Raw genomic sequence first — 17,263 nt, 5'->3', positions numbered from 1 at the left:
ATATAGTCTCCATGCTTTTTTCCCCATTTTTTTTTTCTTTTTACCACGGGAGGTAAATGTAAATTCCCATCGAAAGGAGGTGTCATTCCCTGCCATCGTTTGACTCACTTTATTGTGTTAACCATAGCCTTATAGAGCGTCGCAGTCCCGCCTCCTACCCTGGACCAGGAAATGAAACCCAATGCATTTTTCCCATAGACATATAAGTATTTATTTAAAGACGGTTACGCCGCGGACAAAGCCAACTCGAGTCGTGACAACTCATGACAACACAAACAATATTTTTTCTTCTTTCTAATTATTTGTTTGGTCCAAAATATTGTTTGTGTTGTCATGAGTTGTCACGACTCGAGTTGGCTTTGTCCGCGGCGTAACCGTCTTTAAATAAATACTTTAAGAAATGTCTATGAGGAAAATGCATTGGGTTTCATTTCCTGGTCCAGGGTAGGAGGCGGGACTCCGACGCTCTATAGGGGTAGTTCAGATTGTTGGACTTAAAGCTGTAGGAAATACTTGCCATTAGTGGTTGCAAAGGTGTGAATTGATTGCCCTGTGGTGGGAGCCCTGGTCTGGTTTTGGTGAATATTAAGAAATGCGCACCGGGAATGCGGTCAGTTTGTTGAGTGTTCTGGGCGGTGGTGTCACAGAGTGCGTTGAGTGTGCCTTATTTACGAATGACCAGTACTTAAAACCAAACAACACACCTTCCTGTAGGGGGCTTAGCTTCCTAGCTCTTACTACAGTTCTATTGACAATAAATACTCGTTAACTAACGTGCATTGCTTATCATTAAAAGGTAATTCATAACATTAGTTTTACCTGCTGTTGGTCTGCACGTTGCGTGTTTAATAATAACGCTCAAGGGACCTGCATTTTGCAACCATTTCCTCCGCCATTGTTTGCCATCGTGGAGCACTCGAGAGTCGAGACACAGCAGTGACACAATCACACCGATTCACACTGGACAACCCCAGCTTCAGGGTAGGGTCGTTCAGTGCGGGCACTCGGCACACCTGGTGCGCAGCGTACTTGATTTTCGAACGACAATGCACCGAGTGCACTGAATAAACGAACGACAAGAGAGCACACCGGGGCACACAAGTGCGTTCAGGGCACGTGGTTCCTGTCATTTTGGTGGGGGTCACTGGGGGCCAAGCATAAAAAATAAATAGCAAACTAGCATAATTTGTATTGGTGACCTATTTATACCATATAGCATGGTGTCATATGTCACATGGAACTATTTTTTGTGTCTAGTATCACTACGCCAGCAGCAGTACAAAAAGCTATACTTCCATGTGGCAGAGGGGCAGGATTCTTGGGGCATGACATGGATGCAGAACTTAACGAGAGAAAGAGAGACAGAGAGAGATGGAAGACAGTGTTGCCAAGACAGAGAGAGGGCAAGAGGGAGAAGAGGAGTGTGATGTGCATGTGTGTGTGTGTGTGTGTGTGTGTGTGTGTGTGTGTGTGTGTGTGTGTGTGTGTGTGTGTGTGTGTGTGTGTGTGTGTGTGTGTGTGTGTGTGCGCATGCGTGCGTGCGTGCATGCATGCGTGCGCGCGTTTCCGTGGGTGTGTGGCAGCGGCTCACGCTTGCCTGCATGCTAACGGTAATGGTTACAGTAAGTGAATCTACAGTACGAGTATAGCCTAGCCTATGAACGTGAGCCCACACGCGTGCAAGCGCGCACGCACGCACGCACACACACACGCACACACAAGGCGGGCCAGCGTGTGTGGTGCACTGCAACATGTCTAATGTGCATTTACAGTACTTAAATCAGTGATCTGTGATGATTTCACAGTTCAACGCCTACTATGTCTTTGCGAGGAAATCTGATCATGCCACGCTTCAACAACAACAACAACAACAACGTCACGGTTGTTTGGCGTTTCTGTTTACATAATCTCTCCCATCCTGAAGACGTGGAATTAGTCTTTGTGGAGTGAAATAAGACTCAGGTATAAAATGCGGTTCAAGCGCTTCACGCATGTGTTGTAATACTAATCCAAATCTGCAACAACGTAAAATAATTGCAGTGGTGTAAAACTACAATATTTGCCTTTGAGATGTTGAGAGTATAAAGACCAACTGATGCACTCACGCAAAGTAACTACTACTGTAGTTCAGTGGTTCCCAAAGTGGGGTCCGGGGACCCCTATAGGGGTCCTTGAGGGAGTTCCAGGGTGTCCCCAGCTAAATGATACTTAGGAACCAAATGGACCCTTATGGGTCTGTAACTCAGAGAGTGTACAAATGGAACCAAATGGACCCGTTAACACTCTCATGGTTAAGTAAAACATTTGAGTAATGTTCTTTCCACCACTGAAACACTGTAGTTGAGTAAACGTATACTTGGTGTGCGTTCCTCCACTGGTGCTCCAGCTATGAGGGAAAACCAATAGAGGGAGGCAATATAAAGTTGCTCATGCCGTGCCAAGGAGGAAGCTCTTTAATTGGAACCATCCTCGTCCGCCTGGAGCTACAGACACACTAATAACCTGGCAGTTGTCGGTTCAATACCCTGCATTGATAGGAAGCTACAGTGCTGATGTGCGATGAGAACTGGATGTAAACCTGCACTCTGCATGCTGACATGCTCTTGAGCAAGACAACTGAACCCACAGATCGCTTTACCTATCGCATTCATTATTCGGCCACCCCCAGTGTTTTTACCTTATTTGCTGGTCCCGTCGACCCACGGGACCAGCAATGTGACCAGCGTGTAAACACCACTGAAACACTAAACGTACTTGGTCTGTGTTCCTCCCCTGGTGCTCCAGTTGCTTTTGTACTTGAAATTATATGTATTTGCATGTATTTTTTGTAAACGATTGCTTTTTAGTATAGGTATATTGTATAGAAAGGCCTAACCAGGCAGGCAAATTAGCCTAGGCTACAAACCCTATGTTGGCTACAATGTAACGGTTTCATGTTTCATGTATTGTTTTTGTATTGTCCCTGTTAAATAAACGTATAAATAAATGAAAGGCTGTCTGGAGGGGCGGACGATCGTCTTTTCTTTCACCCGGAAATTACATTTTGTAAACGCGATGATCGGTTCTTTAGTCACAGGCCTTAATTGTTTTTTTAACAAAAAAAGGAATCTGGGAAAAGAATCAGAGATAAATGTATTTTTCTAAATCTGATAACATGTATCTCTAGCAACAGAACATCAACATAGCATCATACAAAGTATAGTCGACCTGCAGGATTACAACGCAACGTCGTGATGCGTTGTGACAATGTCTGGGGGAAAGAAATGCCTACAGTTATATAATGACATGCCCAAACCGGCCAGGGACACCCATTGATGAACTGAATACTATAGATAGGACCACAATGGAAACAAGTCTCCAGGACTTTTTTGTGTTATCCTTTTAGCCTTAATGTCTGTACTGTACCTCGTGCTGTTTATATTTCTGATCAATCAATCAATCAATGGGGAGTTCTAGAGGGTCCCCAGTGAAAGTATAGCTAGCATAGCACCAAGCTAAGACCACATTGCGTCGCTTTGTGCCACACTGCAAGCTTGCTTTTTTTTAACACAAATCTTCTCTTCAGATGGGGGGTCCGCAGCCAAACACATACATAACTGTTGGGGGACCTAGACACGGAAAAAAAAGTGAGCATCACTGACTGTTAGACCCTGTAGTGAGAGCCCTGGGTTCTAATAATGACCCTAGCTGTTCCCTGAAAGCCAATAACCCACGCACGGCCTGTCCTTCAGGTTGCTTGTGATGCAGGCAGTGTGACGCAGGTTAACAATGGAGCGCTGCATGTCTCCCATTCATCTCCACCTCCCCACTGTGTATTTAGATGGACTCCCCCAAGACGCCGGCGCCGCGCTGCGTGCTGCTTTCACTTCTTGAGCAATTCATCAATTCAGAAACCTACACGTGCACGCACGCACACTAGCACAAAGACGCGCGTGCATCACACACATAAACACGCACGCACGCACGCACACCAGCACACGCACTAAAGGCTAAGATTTGCCTGATCCAGCTTCTTCGACACGCCCACAGACTCCCCAACGTGTCTGAAAATAAAATGGTTGTTTCTCTCTCCCCCTCTCTCTCTTTCTCTATGGTTCTTTCCTCTTCAATCTGTCTTCATCCCTCCTCCTCTGTCATCTCTCTCCACTCCTCCCTCTCTCTGAACTCATCTTCTAACCTCACCATTGTCATCCTTATCTCTCTCCATCTTTCCTCTCCTCGCTCTCCCGTCTGCACTCTGCCTCTCTCTCCTCTTGCACACCTTTCTCTCTTTCTTTCTTTCTTTCTTGCTTTCTTTCTTTCTTTCTTTCTTTCTTTCTTTCTTTCTTTATTTCTTATTATTTTATTGCACCTGAAAAAAGCCTCAGAATAGAGAGAGAAAACACCACACCAACAACACGCCATCTCTCACTGGGGTGGATTTTTAAAACCTTTTTTAAGACATTAAATGTTTGAGAAACTAAACCTCATGGACACGTCAGTATGACGTCAGCATGACCACATGAAGCTAGAGATCCACTTGCCACGCACTCATTTCACTCGTTGATCTCTGGTAGGACCGAGATAGGACATTCTCATAACTCCGTCACATCCTCGCAAACATCGCGAGGATGTTGCCTGTGCTGGTGGTCCACGGAGGGGCGGGACAGATCCCCAAAGAGAGGGTGGATCTGTCCACCGCCGGGGTGAGGGCGGCCGTCCGAGGCGGGTACACCATCCTGCAGGACGGGGGCAGTGCCATGGACGCCGTGGTGGAAGCAGTCACGCTGTTGGAAAACAACCCCGACTTCAACGCGGGACGCGGGTCGGTGTTGAACGCCAAAGGGGAGGTGGAGATGGACGCCATAGTCATGGACGGCGGGGCGCTGGCCAGCGGAGCCGTGTCCGCCGTGCGCGACGTGGCCAACCCCGTGCAGCTGGCGCGCCTGGTCATGGAGAGGACGAGTCACACGTGTCTGACGGCGAACGGCGCCATGCAGTTTGCGCGGGCCATGGGCGTGCCGGAGGTGCTGCCGGAGTCCCTCGTCACGGACTACGCCCGCACGCTCTGGGAAAATACCCTGGACCCGGACGACTGCCACGCGGGGAAGATGGGGACGGTGGGAGCGGTGGCGGTCGACGCGGAGGGCAACGTGGCGTGCGCGACCTCTACGGGCGGCACGCGCAACAAGATGGAGGGACGAGTGGGCGACACGGCCTGCATAGGGGGCGGGGCTTACGCCGACAACAAGGTCGGTGGCGTGTCCTCCACCGGAGACGGAGAGGCCATCATGAAGGTCACTCTGGCCAGACTCATCGTCATCTACATGGAGCAGGGTCATTCCGCCGAGCGGGCCAGCAACATGGGCCTGGCCTACATGAAGGAGAGGGTGGGCGGTCTGGGCGGGGTGGTGACGGTCGACCCCGAGGGGAACTGGGCAGCCCGCTTCTCCAGCCCACAGATGTCCTGGGCGGCGGCCCAGAGGAACCGTATCTACTATGGCCTGTACGAAGAGGAGCGCTTCACTCAGAGCATCGACAACCTGCGCTGAGAAGAAGAAAGAGGTTTAGTGGGTTCAGGAGTTGGGACGTTATTTATTGAACCTTAATTTATTCAGGGAAGACCATTGAGAGCATGCTCTCTTTCGCAAGGACACCCTGAGTACTAGGATCAAGTACAACCCAACAAAACCCCAACGAAAAACACAATTACAACAACAAATAACACAATTATGTTTGTTTCCCTTCTTGTCAGCTCTGTTCGATAGATGGTAGTTAACTATGCAGATGCATTTTGGTCACTTGTACACTTGTTCTCACTTAAATGTGTTTTTCCTTGACCACAAATATTAAGCATGCTATTTTTAAATATGTGGCTTTTGAAGATTACACCATATGGCAGCCAAGTCTATGGGATTTTTAATGTTTCTTTAGAGCACTTACGATGTCATTCGTTTGCTAGCCAAGTCTATGGACTTTAATTTGTTTAGGGCACTAAAGGCCAATGTGTCGTGTGGCCGATATAAATACAGTGGGCGAAATAAATCACAATTGTGTGAAGTGAGGGGCACTTCAGTTCACACAAGTGTGATTTCTTTCTTTTTTTCCTCTTTATTAATTTTTGCTTTCCTCAGAAAACAACAAAATTCAATATGTGACAAGTAATACATGCAAAGAGTCTGTCGTTTAGATAGCACGTTGGTAAGACGGATGCTACATTAACTGTTTACTAGATACATGTTATGCAAGGCACTATATTGGTCTCTGCATTCTATACTTGCCGTGTTTGACTATAGTTAATAAACTCTGCTGATCTCTGCTCTCTGAATAAGATCAGTTTCTATACATTGTAAAATTCTCTCTGCACCTTCTTGCTCCCTGGAGGCTGGACCCTATAGACCGTATATGCACACCGCTGCCATCCTGCCAGCAAGGTGCTAACTAGGTGCAACTTCCCATTGACAGCCCATTCATCCAAACAGAAAAGTCCGTCAGAGTTTGTCCTTCCAAACTCCAATACTTAGAAAAAAATCACACCCGTGTGAACTGAGTGGTGCAAGGTCTTATATAGCCTGATCAGCTGTGGTAGTTATGAGTAGCTCATAACTAGAACTGCACTCTGTCGAGTGCCTACTTGCTTGTTGCACACAAGTAGGCCATAAATGGCCTAGTAGTGCACAAGCAGAGCGCGCAAGTACTGTCGACCGCTACAAACTGTCAAATATCAGCTTCTCTGTGAAAGAACGTTTGAAATATTGAATTATTAGGTTTAGCTATTTAATAGAGATGTGGATTAAGGGACCCTGGCATTGGGTCCTTTAATCCACATCTCTATGATGTCATCATTGAGAGCTAGTTATACCAGTTATACCCTGACGTCATATGCTGCTATGATACATACGCATCAAACGGGGCATACGCCTTTGTAGGCGGTCGCCGGTCTGTGCCATGTGTTCGAGCTGTGGCGTAATTGGTTTTTCGATGGTGACGTAATGACGATATGTTTTAGTACACATCAACGCGACATACGCATCAAAGCACTGGACGAAAACTATTACTTGCGCACTCTGCTTGCGCAAGTAACAAGTCTACAGTGGATTTTTATGAAACAAACACTTTGCACATAGAGTTTAATTCAAGTTTTTCGCACAGCTGCAATGTTGGTGAGTTTGACGCTGTTAAATACAATCAGACAGGACTTTTCTGTTTGGATGAATGGGCTGTCGATGGGAAATTGCACCTAGTTAGCACCTTGCTGACAAGATGGCTGCGGTCTGCATAAGGTCAATAGATATATGCCTTAACCTTTTTTCTAGCTCCACACTCATGCCACAATATCCATGTGCATAGAAATCTAACTGCCGGTTTGCCATGACACTTGCTGAGCACATTAAAGCTAAAAAAAGAAAGTGTAGACCTAGAAATTGTTGTGAACCAAGTTGAGTCACTTGTTTTGTTCTGTGGAGTTGGCACTTATGTCAGATCTAGGGGGCTGATATCAGTCTTGCCATACAGTTAGAACTATGGCTGCTCAGCAGATGTGATGTGGGCCTGGGTGTTGAGTTTACAGCAGCTCCATATCAACAGGAAAACGTACAAGCAACAGGCCCTGACTGGGTCACCAGCATGCCACCATCTCTAGCCAACACCATTGCCATGATGTTCCTCAGTCACAGGATTGAAGAGTTCCTGTCATTTCACAGATGGAGGCTGTGAACTGGAACAAGCGCTTCCACAGCGTTTGTTTCCAAAGTGAAACAGACGCGAAACTAAAACAATTTTAAAAGCAGTGATTACGAACCCTTATTTAATTTCAAAGACCCACGATTTCATACATTATGCATTAATTAGCCCACGGATCCCCTTTTGATACCGTTTGTTATATCCCTGCATGGGACCACAATCTACACTGGGAAATCCTCAGTCATGCATTTAGTCGGGTGCCCCTAATTCCACAGGGTAACTCTGCCATACAACCAAGTATTAAAAGAAGGCTTTAACTGCATTAAGCTTTGCTTTACTGTATATGTCATAAAAGGCTAACAATCGGCGGAAACAGGCTAACATTACTCAAAAATAGCCAATCTATGTCACATTGTGAACCAGTCAACAAAGTATACAATAGGGATCTAGTGTTATGTTATGTGGTTAACGCATGTTCATACTGTAACAGACAAGCGAGTAGTAATCTTGGGAAAATTAGCTCTATTTGGAATGACTACTCTCACACTCATAAATTATGAGTCATAATGTATGTGGCTGTATTTAAATCTGCAAGTGGAACAAGAAAAAAGAAGCATAATGACATTTGTCAAAGCCACATTTTCCGCAGCCTCTCTGCCATAAAAAAGAACTCCACAAAATGTTCTCGGTGACTCCTCCAGCTTGGTCTCCATGCAGCGCGTGAGTAGGGTGTCACGTCACAGTCAGCCAGGGCGTAGCGAGAGTCAAGAGAGAGAGGGAAAGAGGCCCATTGTGAATTGTCTGTGATGATTAAGGGTGTATTTGAGGGAGTATTCAGCTCGTCTTATCGCAGCCTCGAGCTAAATTGCTCTCTTTTCCAGGGCAGTGAGCGCTGAAGTGCCAGCCTATCATATGAGGCCGTCCCCAAGCAGGCGTGGGAGCACACTCCATTATTTATTCATGCTCTTCTACCTTCTTTGTATTTATGTTTAGGACGCAGAAAATAAGACGGCCAAGCTATCAGTTCACCCTACTTCAACACTGGCACCCGCCAACACCGCTGCAGACAGTGGTTTACTCAAGTAAAAGTATAGCTATACTACAATGTAAAAATGCTCTGTTTAACAAGTAAAAGTCAGTTTTGCCGACAATTAACGTAGCTTACGTTTTTCGGTGGGCTATGTGTTAAAATCTGCAAAGTAACTTGAAACTGTACCTCAAAATTGTACTTAGATAGGCCTTTCCAACACTGTTCTCAGCCAGCTTGGCTATCCACACCACTCGCACCCACCAGCTCCTCTCCCCTCTCTCAAGCATTCCTCTCGACACCGCCGCAGAAAGAGTTGCTGATTTTGGGTGACTGAGGGAGTGTTTAGATGGCTTCAGCATGAATGTTTAATGTGGAAGTAAGGGTTGAGTTTGAGGTGAGCAGCAGGATGTCAATGTTTCTCCATGGATATACCTTGGCATAACACCGATGCTGCTGATATGGCTCACAATGCTGCTGTCACATGACAATTATCACCATTTGACGTACTGTAGACCAGTGGTTCTCAAACTTTTTTATGTCAAGGACCCCTAAATCGACATTTATTAGCCTGAAGACCCCCATTTGAAAATGCCAGTGGACCCGCATTTAATGGCATTTTTATCTCAGGAATCCCATGCAGTTTGTATCGTAAAATCAATGTTAATTTAACGCTGAGCGTGTACAAATGGACCCGTTAACTCTGAGTAACTATAATTTAGGTGGGGAACCCTGGAACACTCCCCCAATGACGCCTTGGGGTCCCTGGACCCCACCTTGGGAACCATGGCTGTAGACAATACAAGTTTGCAACCTTCACATAGGGATAAAGGGCAAGTAACATCACCTGCCTACATTCTAAAAAGGGTTACGAATGTTCTACAGGTAAGAATACAGGTTATCAATTTAGCTATTATGAATTATTGCATGGTGTATTTTATATGCATTTTAATCAATGTTCATATTTATTTTCTATTTATGTATTTATTTAAATGTGGGTTACTATGACTCAGCCATAACCTTATGATGAGTTCCCAATGTAGCTACTGTCTATCTCTAGCAGTTGTCTAACCTCAATGTGTCATCAGACACAATTAAATAGTCAGAACAGCCGGTGTACCGTCTGTCAGTCTCTCTGGGCCCAATGCCCAGATCTCTGTAACTGTCCCTTCCTGTACCACTAGAGGTTTGATTGATCGCTCGATCAATCAATCAATCAATCAATCAATCAATCAATCAATCAATCAATCAATCAATCCCGCTCACCAAATATTTTTTCATTGCAAATATGTCTTTAGATCACAAATGATGTACATATTGTGATCCGGGATCCCATTAAGGTTCTGCTGGACTCTGAATTTCCAAAACATCTCATTCTCTTATTCCATTGTTCTTTCCGGACCACAGTCCCCAGGATGTTAGCCTTAATATATCTGACTGTACCTCATGCTGTATACATTTATGACTAATTAAGTATAGTCAAAACAGCTGTAACCCCCTGGACCACCCCCTTCACCATGTCTTAGAGTTCATGTGGGTGCTATAAATGCAAAAGATGTCCTGAACTCCGATCTTTTATTCCATGTCCTGAACTCGGATCTCTTATTCTATATGTCCTGAACTCTACGGCAGATCTCGTCTGTAAACTCGGAGCACCTGGAGTTGCCGCCCAAGTCCTTGGTGAGAACCTTCCTGTCTTGGATGGTGTCGTAACACGCCGTCTGGATCCTCTGGGCGTGAGCGTGGAGGCCCATGTGTCTCAGCATCATGACGCCACTGAGCAGCAAGGCGGTGGGGTTGGCCTTGTCCAGGCCTGCGATGTCTGGAGCCGTGCCGTGGACCGACTCAAATATGGCCACGCCGTCGGCTCCCATGTTCCCGCTGGGGGTCACGCCCAGTCCTCCGATCAGACCGGCGCACAGGTCGCTCAGAATGTCGCCGTACAGGTTGGGCATGACCAGCACGTCAAACTGGCTGGGGTCCTGCACCAGGCCGAGACACACAGTGTCCAGGGACATCTCGTAGTAGTTGACGTCCTCGAAGTTCCGGGCCTCCTCCCGGCACGTCCTCAGAAACAGGCCGTCGGACATCCTCATGATGTTGGCCTTGTGCACGGCCGTGACGGCGCTTCTCCCGTTGCTCCTGGCGTACCGGAAGGCGTAGCGGGCGACCCGTCTGCTGGCGTTCTCCGTGATGAGCTTGATGCTCAGCACCACGCCGTCCACGATGACGTGCTCGATGCCGCTGTACTCTCCCTCCGTGTTCTCGCGGATGGTGACCAGGTCGACGTCGGCGTAGGGGGTCTCGTAGCCCGCGATGGAGACGCAGGGGCGCACGTTGGCGTACAGGTCAAAGCTCTTCCTCAGCAGCAGGTTCATGGATGGGTGTCCGGCGCCAACGGGGGTCATCAGGGGTCCTTTGAGGCCGATCTTTGTCTTGTCCATGGATTCCTTGGCGTCTGGGGGGATCGTCCACGCGTGTCCAGGGCCTTTAATGGCCCTTACATTTCTCTCCTCCCACTCGATTGGAGCCTTCGCTGCTTCGAAGATCCTCATGACGGCTGCGGAGATCTCCGGGCCGATTCCATCGCCGGGAATCAGAGTAACGGTGTGCATCCTGGGGAAGACAGGCGGTGAACCCCTGACCGCCGTCGCAGCATGAGACAGCATTGATCTGCAAACGTTAGCAGCCATGCTGCCGCTACCTTTCCACTGTTCTGCTATACAATCCCAACGACCAGGACGCTGGCTTTACAATGAGACGCTGCTTTTTATGAACTGGTCTGCAGGCCAGACTCTCATTATCAATAAAGCTGAGATGACCAAATATGGAATTTACAGTTCAGTCTTGCCCGATAAGTGATGTCACACTCTCGTTATCAATGACTCTGCAATGCCCAAATATGGAATTTACAGGTCAGTCTTGCCCAAAAAGTGTCATTGCCTGCCATGGACGTGTTTCGATGTGTTGTTGAGGGGCCTCCAATGCATGGCTTTTAGGCAGCCAAGTCTATTGGATGTTTTATGTTTGTTTAGATCACTTACGACATAAATCTTTTGCCAGCCAAGTCTATGGACTTTAAGGATATTACAATGTTTTTAGAGAACCTACTGTATGATGCCGGCCATATTGTGCCAGCCAAGAGTTGCTGACCAATATTGATGACATCAGGGATCTCCATATATGGGCTTAATATATTGATGACATCAGGGATCTCCATATATGGGCTTAATATATTGATGACATCAGGGATCTCCATATATGGGCTTAATATATTGATGACATCAGGGATCTCCAGCCCTGATGATGTCACGTGATGTCACGTTCCCGACTGTTACGTGCCACGTAGTGTAGTTTGTCTAGGGTTGCTCTGTATTCCTCCCCTGTCTCTCCTTCCCTCCACTTTGTCCTTCTCTGCACGTTTGAAGTCCCCAGTCACCTCATCTGCCAATCAGCCTGTTACCTGACTCCACCCTCATCCAATCACCATCACCTGCTGCCTATACAAGGCTCAGTTCCACCTGTGCTCACTCTCTCAACCAGTTCATTTGTTTGTAGTCCTGTACATAATATAATTTCCTCTACAACGTCCTAGTAGTACAAGTAGTAGTAATACTCTAGGACCTGGCTAAGATATGTATGCACTTCTTTTTGCGAAGAATATCTCAACTGTTCTTGGCTAATATGGCCACTGCGAACAACTTAGGAACTGTGAAAGATTCTCTATCCGGGGCGAAATACCCGGAAATGACCACACCAGACAGCTACTTCAAACATGGCTCTATCTTCTAAAATGTTTGTGCGACAGATTTCCTGAGATGCTCAAAATGTTCAGAATACTCATGTTTGAATACTCAATAGACCATATGCACACGGTGGTCTGCACATCTTTCCACAAGTTAATGGCAGGGTGGAAACTATAGCTGCAATTTGCCATTGACCGCCCATGCATCTAAACAGACAAAGTCCTATTGTATTAAATTATGTCAAACTCACCAACATTGCAGCTGTACAAAAAGCTTGAATTATGCTCTTTCTATCTGCAAAGTGTTTGTTTCATAAAAATCCACCATAGACATGTTATGAGCTACTTTATGTCAAGAAATTCCTTGCAGGTAATTTTTTTTCCAAGTGTTGGAGTTTGGAAGCGCTCCCTTTCAGTAACGCAACATCCTCCTGCATTATGTGCAAATTCAAAACAGGTGGTACGCATGGGCCGTTGAGTGATTATTCAATGAGCGCTTCCAAACTCCAATACTTAGAAAAAAATCACCTGCAAGGAATTTCTTGACATAAAGTAGCTCATAACATGTCTACCATGGATTCTTATGAAACAAACACTGCATAATTAGAAAGAGGATAATTAATGCTTTTTGTACAGCTGCAATGTTGGTGAGTTTGACATAATTTAATACAACTAGATAGGTCTGTTTGGATCTATGGGCGGTCATTGGCAAATTGTGGCTAGTTTCCACCCTGCCATTAATTTATGGAAAGATGACCGCCGTGTGCATATGGTCTATTGCATATATGTCCGCGGGATGATATTTAATTAATATTAGAACTGGCCCTCTGGTATATTGCATGGACCACCTTAATACTACAAGTCCCACAATGCACTGCATTGGCGTGTATCGAGGGCCCGCGAGCGCAAGCCTGCGTCTTCTCTTCACTATTGATCAGCAGTGAAAGTATATCGCCTGTGGTGAACTTTCATCTACCCCTCTGCCCAAAAATGGCTAAAAGAAAGGGGTGTGTGTCTTCTGTGTGGAGACAGTGTGGCTGTAATGACAATTTACAATTTAGGCATTTAGCAGACGCTCTTAATCCAGAGCGATTTACATTAAGCAAGAACAAAAAGCATGGCAATACATCACATATATAAAAAGTATTTATCATGAAACATGCGTAAGCTAAGAACGTAACAGTGGAATATCTATATAATGAAACTATACATATATACTATACTATGCTATACATATGTACTATGAAGTGCTATGACTACATACAATGCAATTATAGTGCTGTCTAATGAAAGAATATTACCTAAGAAGACTATGATAAGAAATGAATGCAACTGATTTGATTTACTTTCTCATTTTACTATGAAAGCAGTGCTTTGTGAGGATCATAGAACAGGAAACCGGGCTTAATAATAATGCATTTTCAGTTTTTAATGCATTTAATTTGTTGCTGTTTGCCTGGGATGTCCTCATGCCTGGTGCCCGTGTGTTGAAACACAGTCCGGCCCTCGACTTGTACCAATTGTTTTATTTTGGCCAACTGTGTATTTGAGTTTGACATCCCTGGTCTATTGAGTATTCAAACATGAGTATTCTGAACATTTTGAGCATCTCAGAACATCTGTAGCTCCAACGGTTTAGAAGATAGAGGCATGTTTTAAGTGGCGGTTATTTTAAAAAGTGCGTGGTCATTTTGGGGTATTTCGCCCCGGAGAGAGAATTTTTCACAGTTCCTAAGTTGTTCGCAGCAGTCATATTAGCCAAGAACAGTTGAGATATTCTCCGCTAAATGAAGTGCATACATATCTTAGCCAGGTCCTGGAGTATAAGGTTGAAATCTCTTTTTTGCAGATAGAAATGTATATGGGTCTTGCAGGGTTTGTAGAAATAGTAATAGTTAGTGAATAGTGTGAAGCTTCCCGGGCAGTACTTGTCCGTGAAGGTGTTCTCATCACTGCTTAGTCGGAGAGCTTCCGGAATCCCCATTCTTGAAATGACAGATCAAAAAAGCTTGACGATGCTCTCTCGGGATTTGCCAACTCCAACCCATTTCACTGGCACTTGCAGGAAGTCCTCAATGAAGCAAATGTAGGCTTGAGCTTGGAGGGGCAGGTCTTCAAAGTGCCTTGCTCCTTCAGTGCTGCTGCACCAGCCTTGTAATGTCTCATACGTAACGGTTACCTGGCTCAAAACATCCATGTTAGCCGGGAAGCTGGAAAGGGGTTTGTCATCTACGCTGTAGGCCACGCCCACTTTGATCTCAGCCAACGTGTCCAGAATGTCGAGCTTTGTTAAAGCGAGGGCGGAGAAGCCGTTGACCATGTGCGCGTACCGGACGAGAACCAGATCCAACCAGCCGCAGCGCCGCCTGCGGCCGGTCGTGGCGCCAAACTCCCTCCCCCTGGACTGCAGCAGATCCCCGATGTCGTTGTCCTGCTCGGTGGGGAATGCGCCAACGCCCACCCGGGTGGTGTACGTTTTGACCACACCGTACACTCTGCCCACATGGGAAGGAGGCACACCCAGCCCGGTGCATACTCCTCCCGCGGTGCAGTTTGATGACGTCACAAAAGGATAAGTCCCAAAGTCGATATCAAGGAGGGCGGCATTGGCCCCCTCCACCAGGATCTTCTTGCTTTGTCCAGAAAGAGCCTTGTGCATGAAGTACACCCCGTCGGTCACCAGAGGACGCAGTCTCTCAGCGTAGTCCTTAAGCCTCCGCAGCTCACCGTCGATGTCCACACTCAGATCGGGGTAGATTCCCAGGAAGTGTGCCGCCAACGCGCGGAACTTGCCCTCAAAGACCTTGAAATCCGCGACAATGTCACAGACTCTAAGACCATTCCGAGCTGCCTTCGAGGAGTAGGCGGGACCGATGCCCTTCCTGGTGGTTCCCAACTGTGTCCCTGCCTGCTGCTGCCTCTGTTGTTCCTGCATGCCGTCCGCAGCCTGGTGGAAGTCGAACACGATGTGAGCACGGTCGGAGATCTTTAACCTCTCCTCCCATCCTTGCAGCCCTTTGCCTTTCTGCAGGTTCTTCTCAGCCTCCTCGAAGAGACCGGGTAAGTGTATCACCACCCCGTTGCCAATGAAGGCCAGCGCCTTCTTGTTGAGCACGCCCGTTGGCAGCAGGTGGAAGTCGTACTCCACCGAATCCACTACCACGGTGTGGCCGGCGTTATTGCCGCCCTGACACCTGCATATGATATCCGCCTCCACGGAGAGCAGGTCGACCACTTTGCCTTTCCCCTCGTCCCCCCACTGCGCCCCGAGCACCACCGTGACCTTGTTGCCAGGCTCCTTCGGGATGCGGAGGGCCTCCTGTCCGCCATTCGAGCCCTCCGGCCGCTTCTTTACTGACTCACTGTTCGACAGCACGGCATCAAGCATGATGTCGATGAACAATATCTGTTTAGTTTACTTCCCTGAATACATTGCTCAGAAGAGCGCGTACATATCTCTGCAGGAGAATCTCACGTCATTGATATGATGTCACTCTTGCCCAAATATGGAGTGGTGTGGGATAGAGTTCTCAACGGGCCTGAAAATTAAGGCCCGGCCTGACTAATTACCATTGATTTTAGGCCCGGCCTAAATTGGGCCAGGTCGGGTCGGGTTTGGGAAGAATTTGAGAGTGTGGGATGAGGTTTTTTAGGCAGAGTCTGGCAGGATGGTATAGAGCTGAGACAAGGTTATGTCTGTGTGTGTCTGCTCATCCCGGGCTCACCAGAGAGGGCACACACACACACACACACACACACACACACACACACACACACACACACACACACACACACACACACACACACACACACACACACACACACACACACACACACACACACACACACACAAACAAAACAACCGGTAGCCAACCACACAAAAACAAAAAAAAATCGGTAACCAGCCACACATATCATGTTGGACAGCAACTGTTTGTGCGAAGCTCATCATCAAAACATGTGCGTCTTTCGGCCAAGCAATCAGGTCTATAAAACAAAGTCTAAAACAAGCAACTATAGGCCTGACTGGCCAATTGTCGAATGTTTAGAGCCAGTGGTTCTCAAACATTTTCATGTCAAGGACCCCCAATATTTTACAGCGACTTTTTTTTGTGGCTTTCGCCTTTATTTTATATTTTTTATAGAGGGACAGACAGTAGGCTGACAAGAAATGGGGAGAGAGATGGGGGGGGTGACATGCAGTAAGGGCCGTCGGGATCGGGAGTCGAACCCGCGGCACACTGCCAGACTTGGGCACGGCCCAGGCCTACAGCGACTTTTACAGTGAAAAATAATGCCTGTTGCCTGTGATTGGTAAATTCTGGCCAATCAGAATGCCTGTTGCCTGTGATTATTCGGCTGATTTGCTCATTCACATATTACGTACATTTTCCCTTCAATGTCAATGGCGTTTAATGTTTAGATGTGTAATTTATGTCATAAAAAGCAGACATCTGACATAATTTCTCTGTTCACCGTCAATGGCAAAACTTGAGACGGGCGGGGACAACATTTAGCGGACATTTGACCGGAATTCTCTTACCGTGGTCGCTGGCAAATCTTGAGACGTGTGGGGACAAAAGCTGTTTATAGAAGGGGCTATGGCTCCCCTTAATAAGGTATTAAAAAGTTAAATCTGACTTGCCTAAACCTGCAGATACCCTGTTGCATGTACTTTTCAGAATGGACAAACACTACAGTACGAGTACTACAGTACAGTACAGTACGAGTACTACAATACAGTACAGTAAATGTATTTGTACACCACTTTTCTTACACGTAAGTTACATGGCAGCCGTTGAAATGCAGCGTTCCTCTATCCTGTGAAG

The 17,263-nt window shown here is 46.7% G+C and overlaps 3 protein-coding genes across 3 annotated transcripts; 1 reads left to right on the top strand and 2 right to left on the bottom strand.

Annotated features, from left to right (window-relative positions):
* Positions 1-4,610: 4,610 nt before the first annotated feature.
* Positions 4,611-5,531, top strand: LOC306926291 (isoaspartyl peptidase/L-asparaginase-like; the record flags this gene model as incomplete). The annotated part of the gene is made up of 1 exon (XM_079505559.1): positions 4,611-5,531. One exon carries the CDS (start codon positions 4,611-4,613, stop codon positions 5,529-5,531), a length of 921 nt encoding a protein of 306 aa, XP_079361685.1.
* A 4,765-nt stretch (positions 5,532-10,296) lies between these two features.
* On the bottom strand, positions 10,297-11,382 carry LOC306926290 (isocitrate dehydrogenase [NAD] subunit alpha, mitochondrial-like; the record flags this gene model as incomplete). The annotated part of the gene is made up of 1 exon (XM_079505558.1): positions 10,297-11,382. One exon carries the CDS (start codon positions 11,380-11,382, stop codon positions 10,297-10,299), a length of 1,086 nt encoding a protein of 361 aa, XP_079361684.1.
* Positions 11,383-14,433: 3,051 nt separating this feature from the next.
* Positions 14,434-15,822, bottom strand: LOC306926289 (adenylosuccinate synthetase isozyme 2-like; the record flags this gene model as incomplete). The annotated part of the gene is made up of 1 exon (XM_079505557.1): positions 14,434-15,822. The coding sequence occupies one exon, from the start codon at positions 15,820-15,822 to the stop codon at positions 14,434-14,436; it is 1,389 nt and encodes a 462-aa protein (XP_079361683.1).
* Between the last annotated feature and the right edge of the window lie 1,441 nt (positions 15,823-17,263).

The sequence above is a fragment of the Electrona antarctica genome (assembly GCF_951216825.1).
Source record: "Electrona antarctica genome assembly, chromosome: 7".
NCBI classification, from domain to species: domain Eukaryota; kingdom Metazoa; phylum Chordata; class Actinopteri; order Myctophiformes; family Myctophidae; genus Electrona; species Electrona antarctica.
The sequence above is the reverse complement of the archived record's forward strand: the minus strand, read 5'-3'. Positions and strand labels throughout refer to the sequence as shown.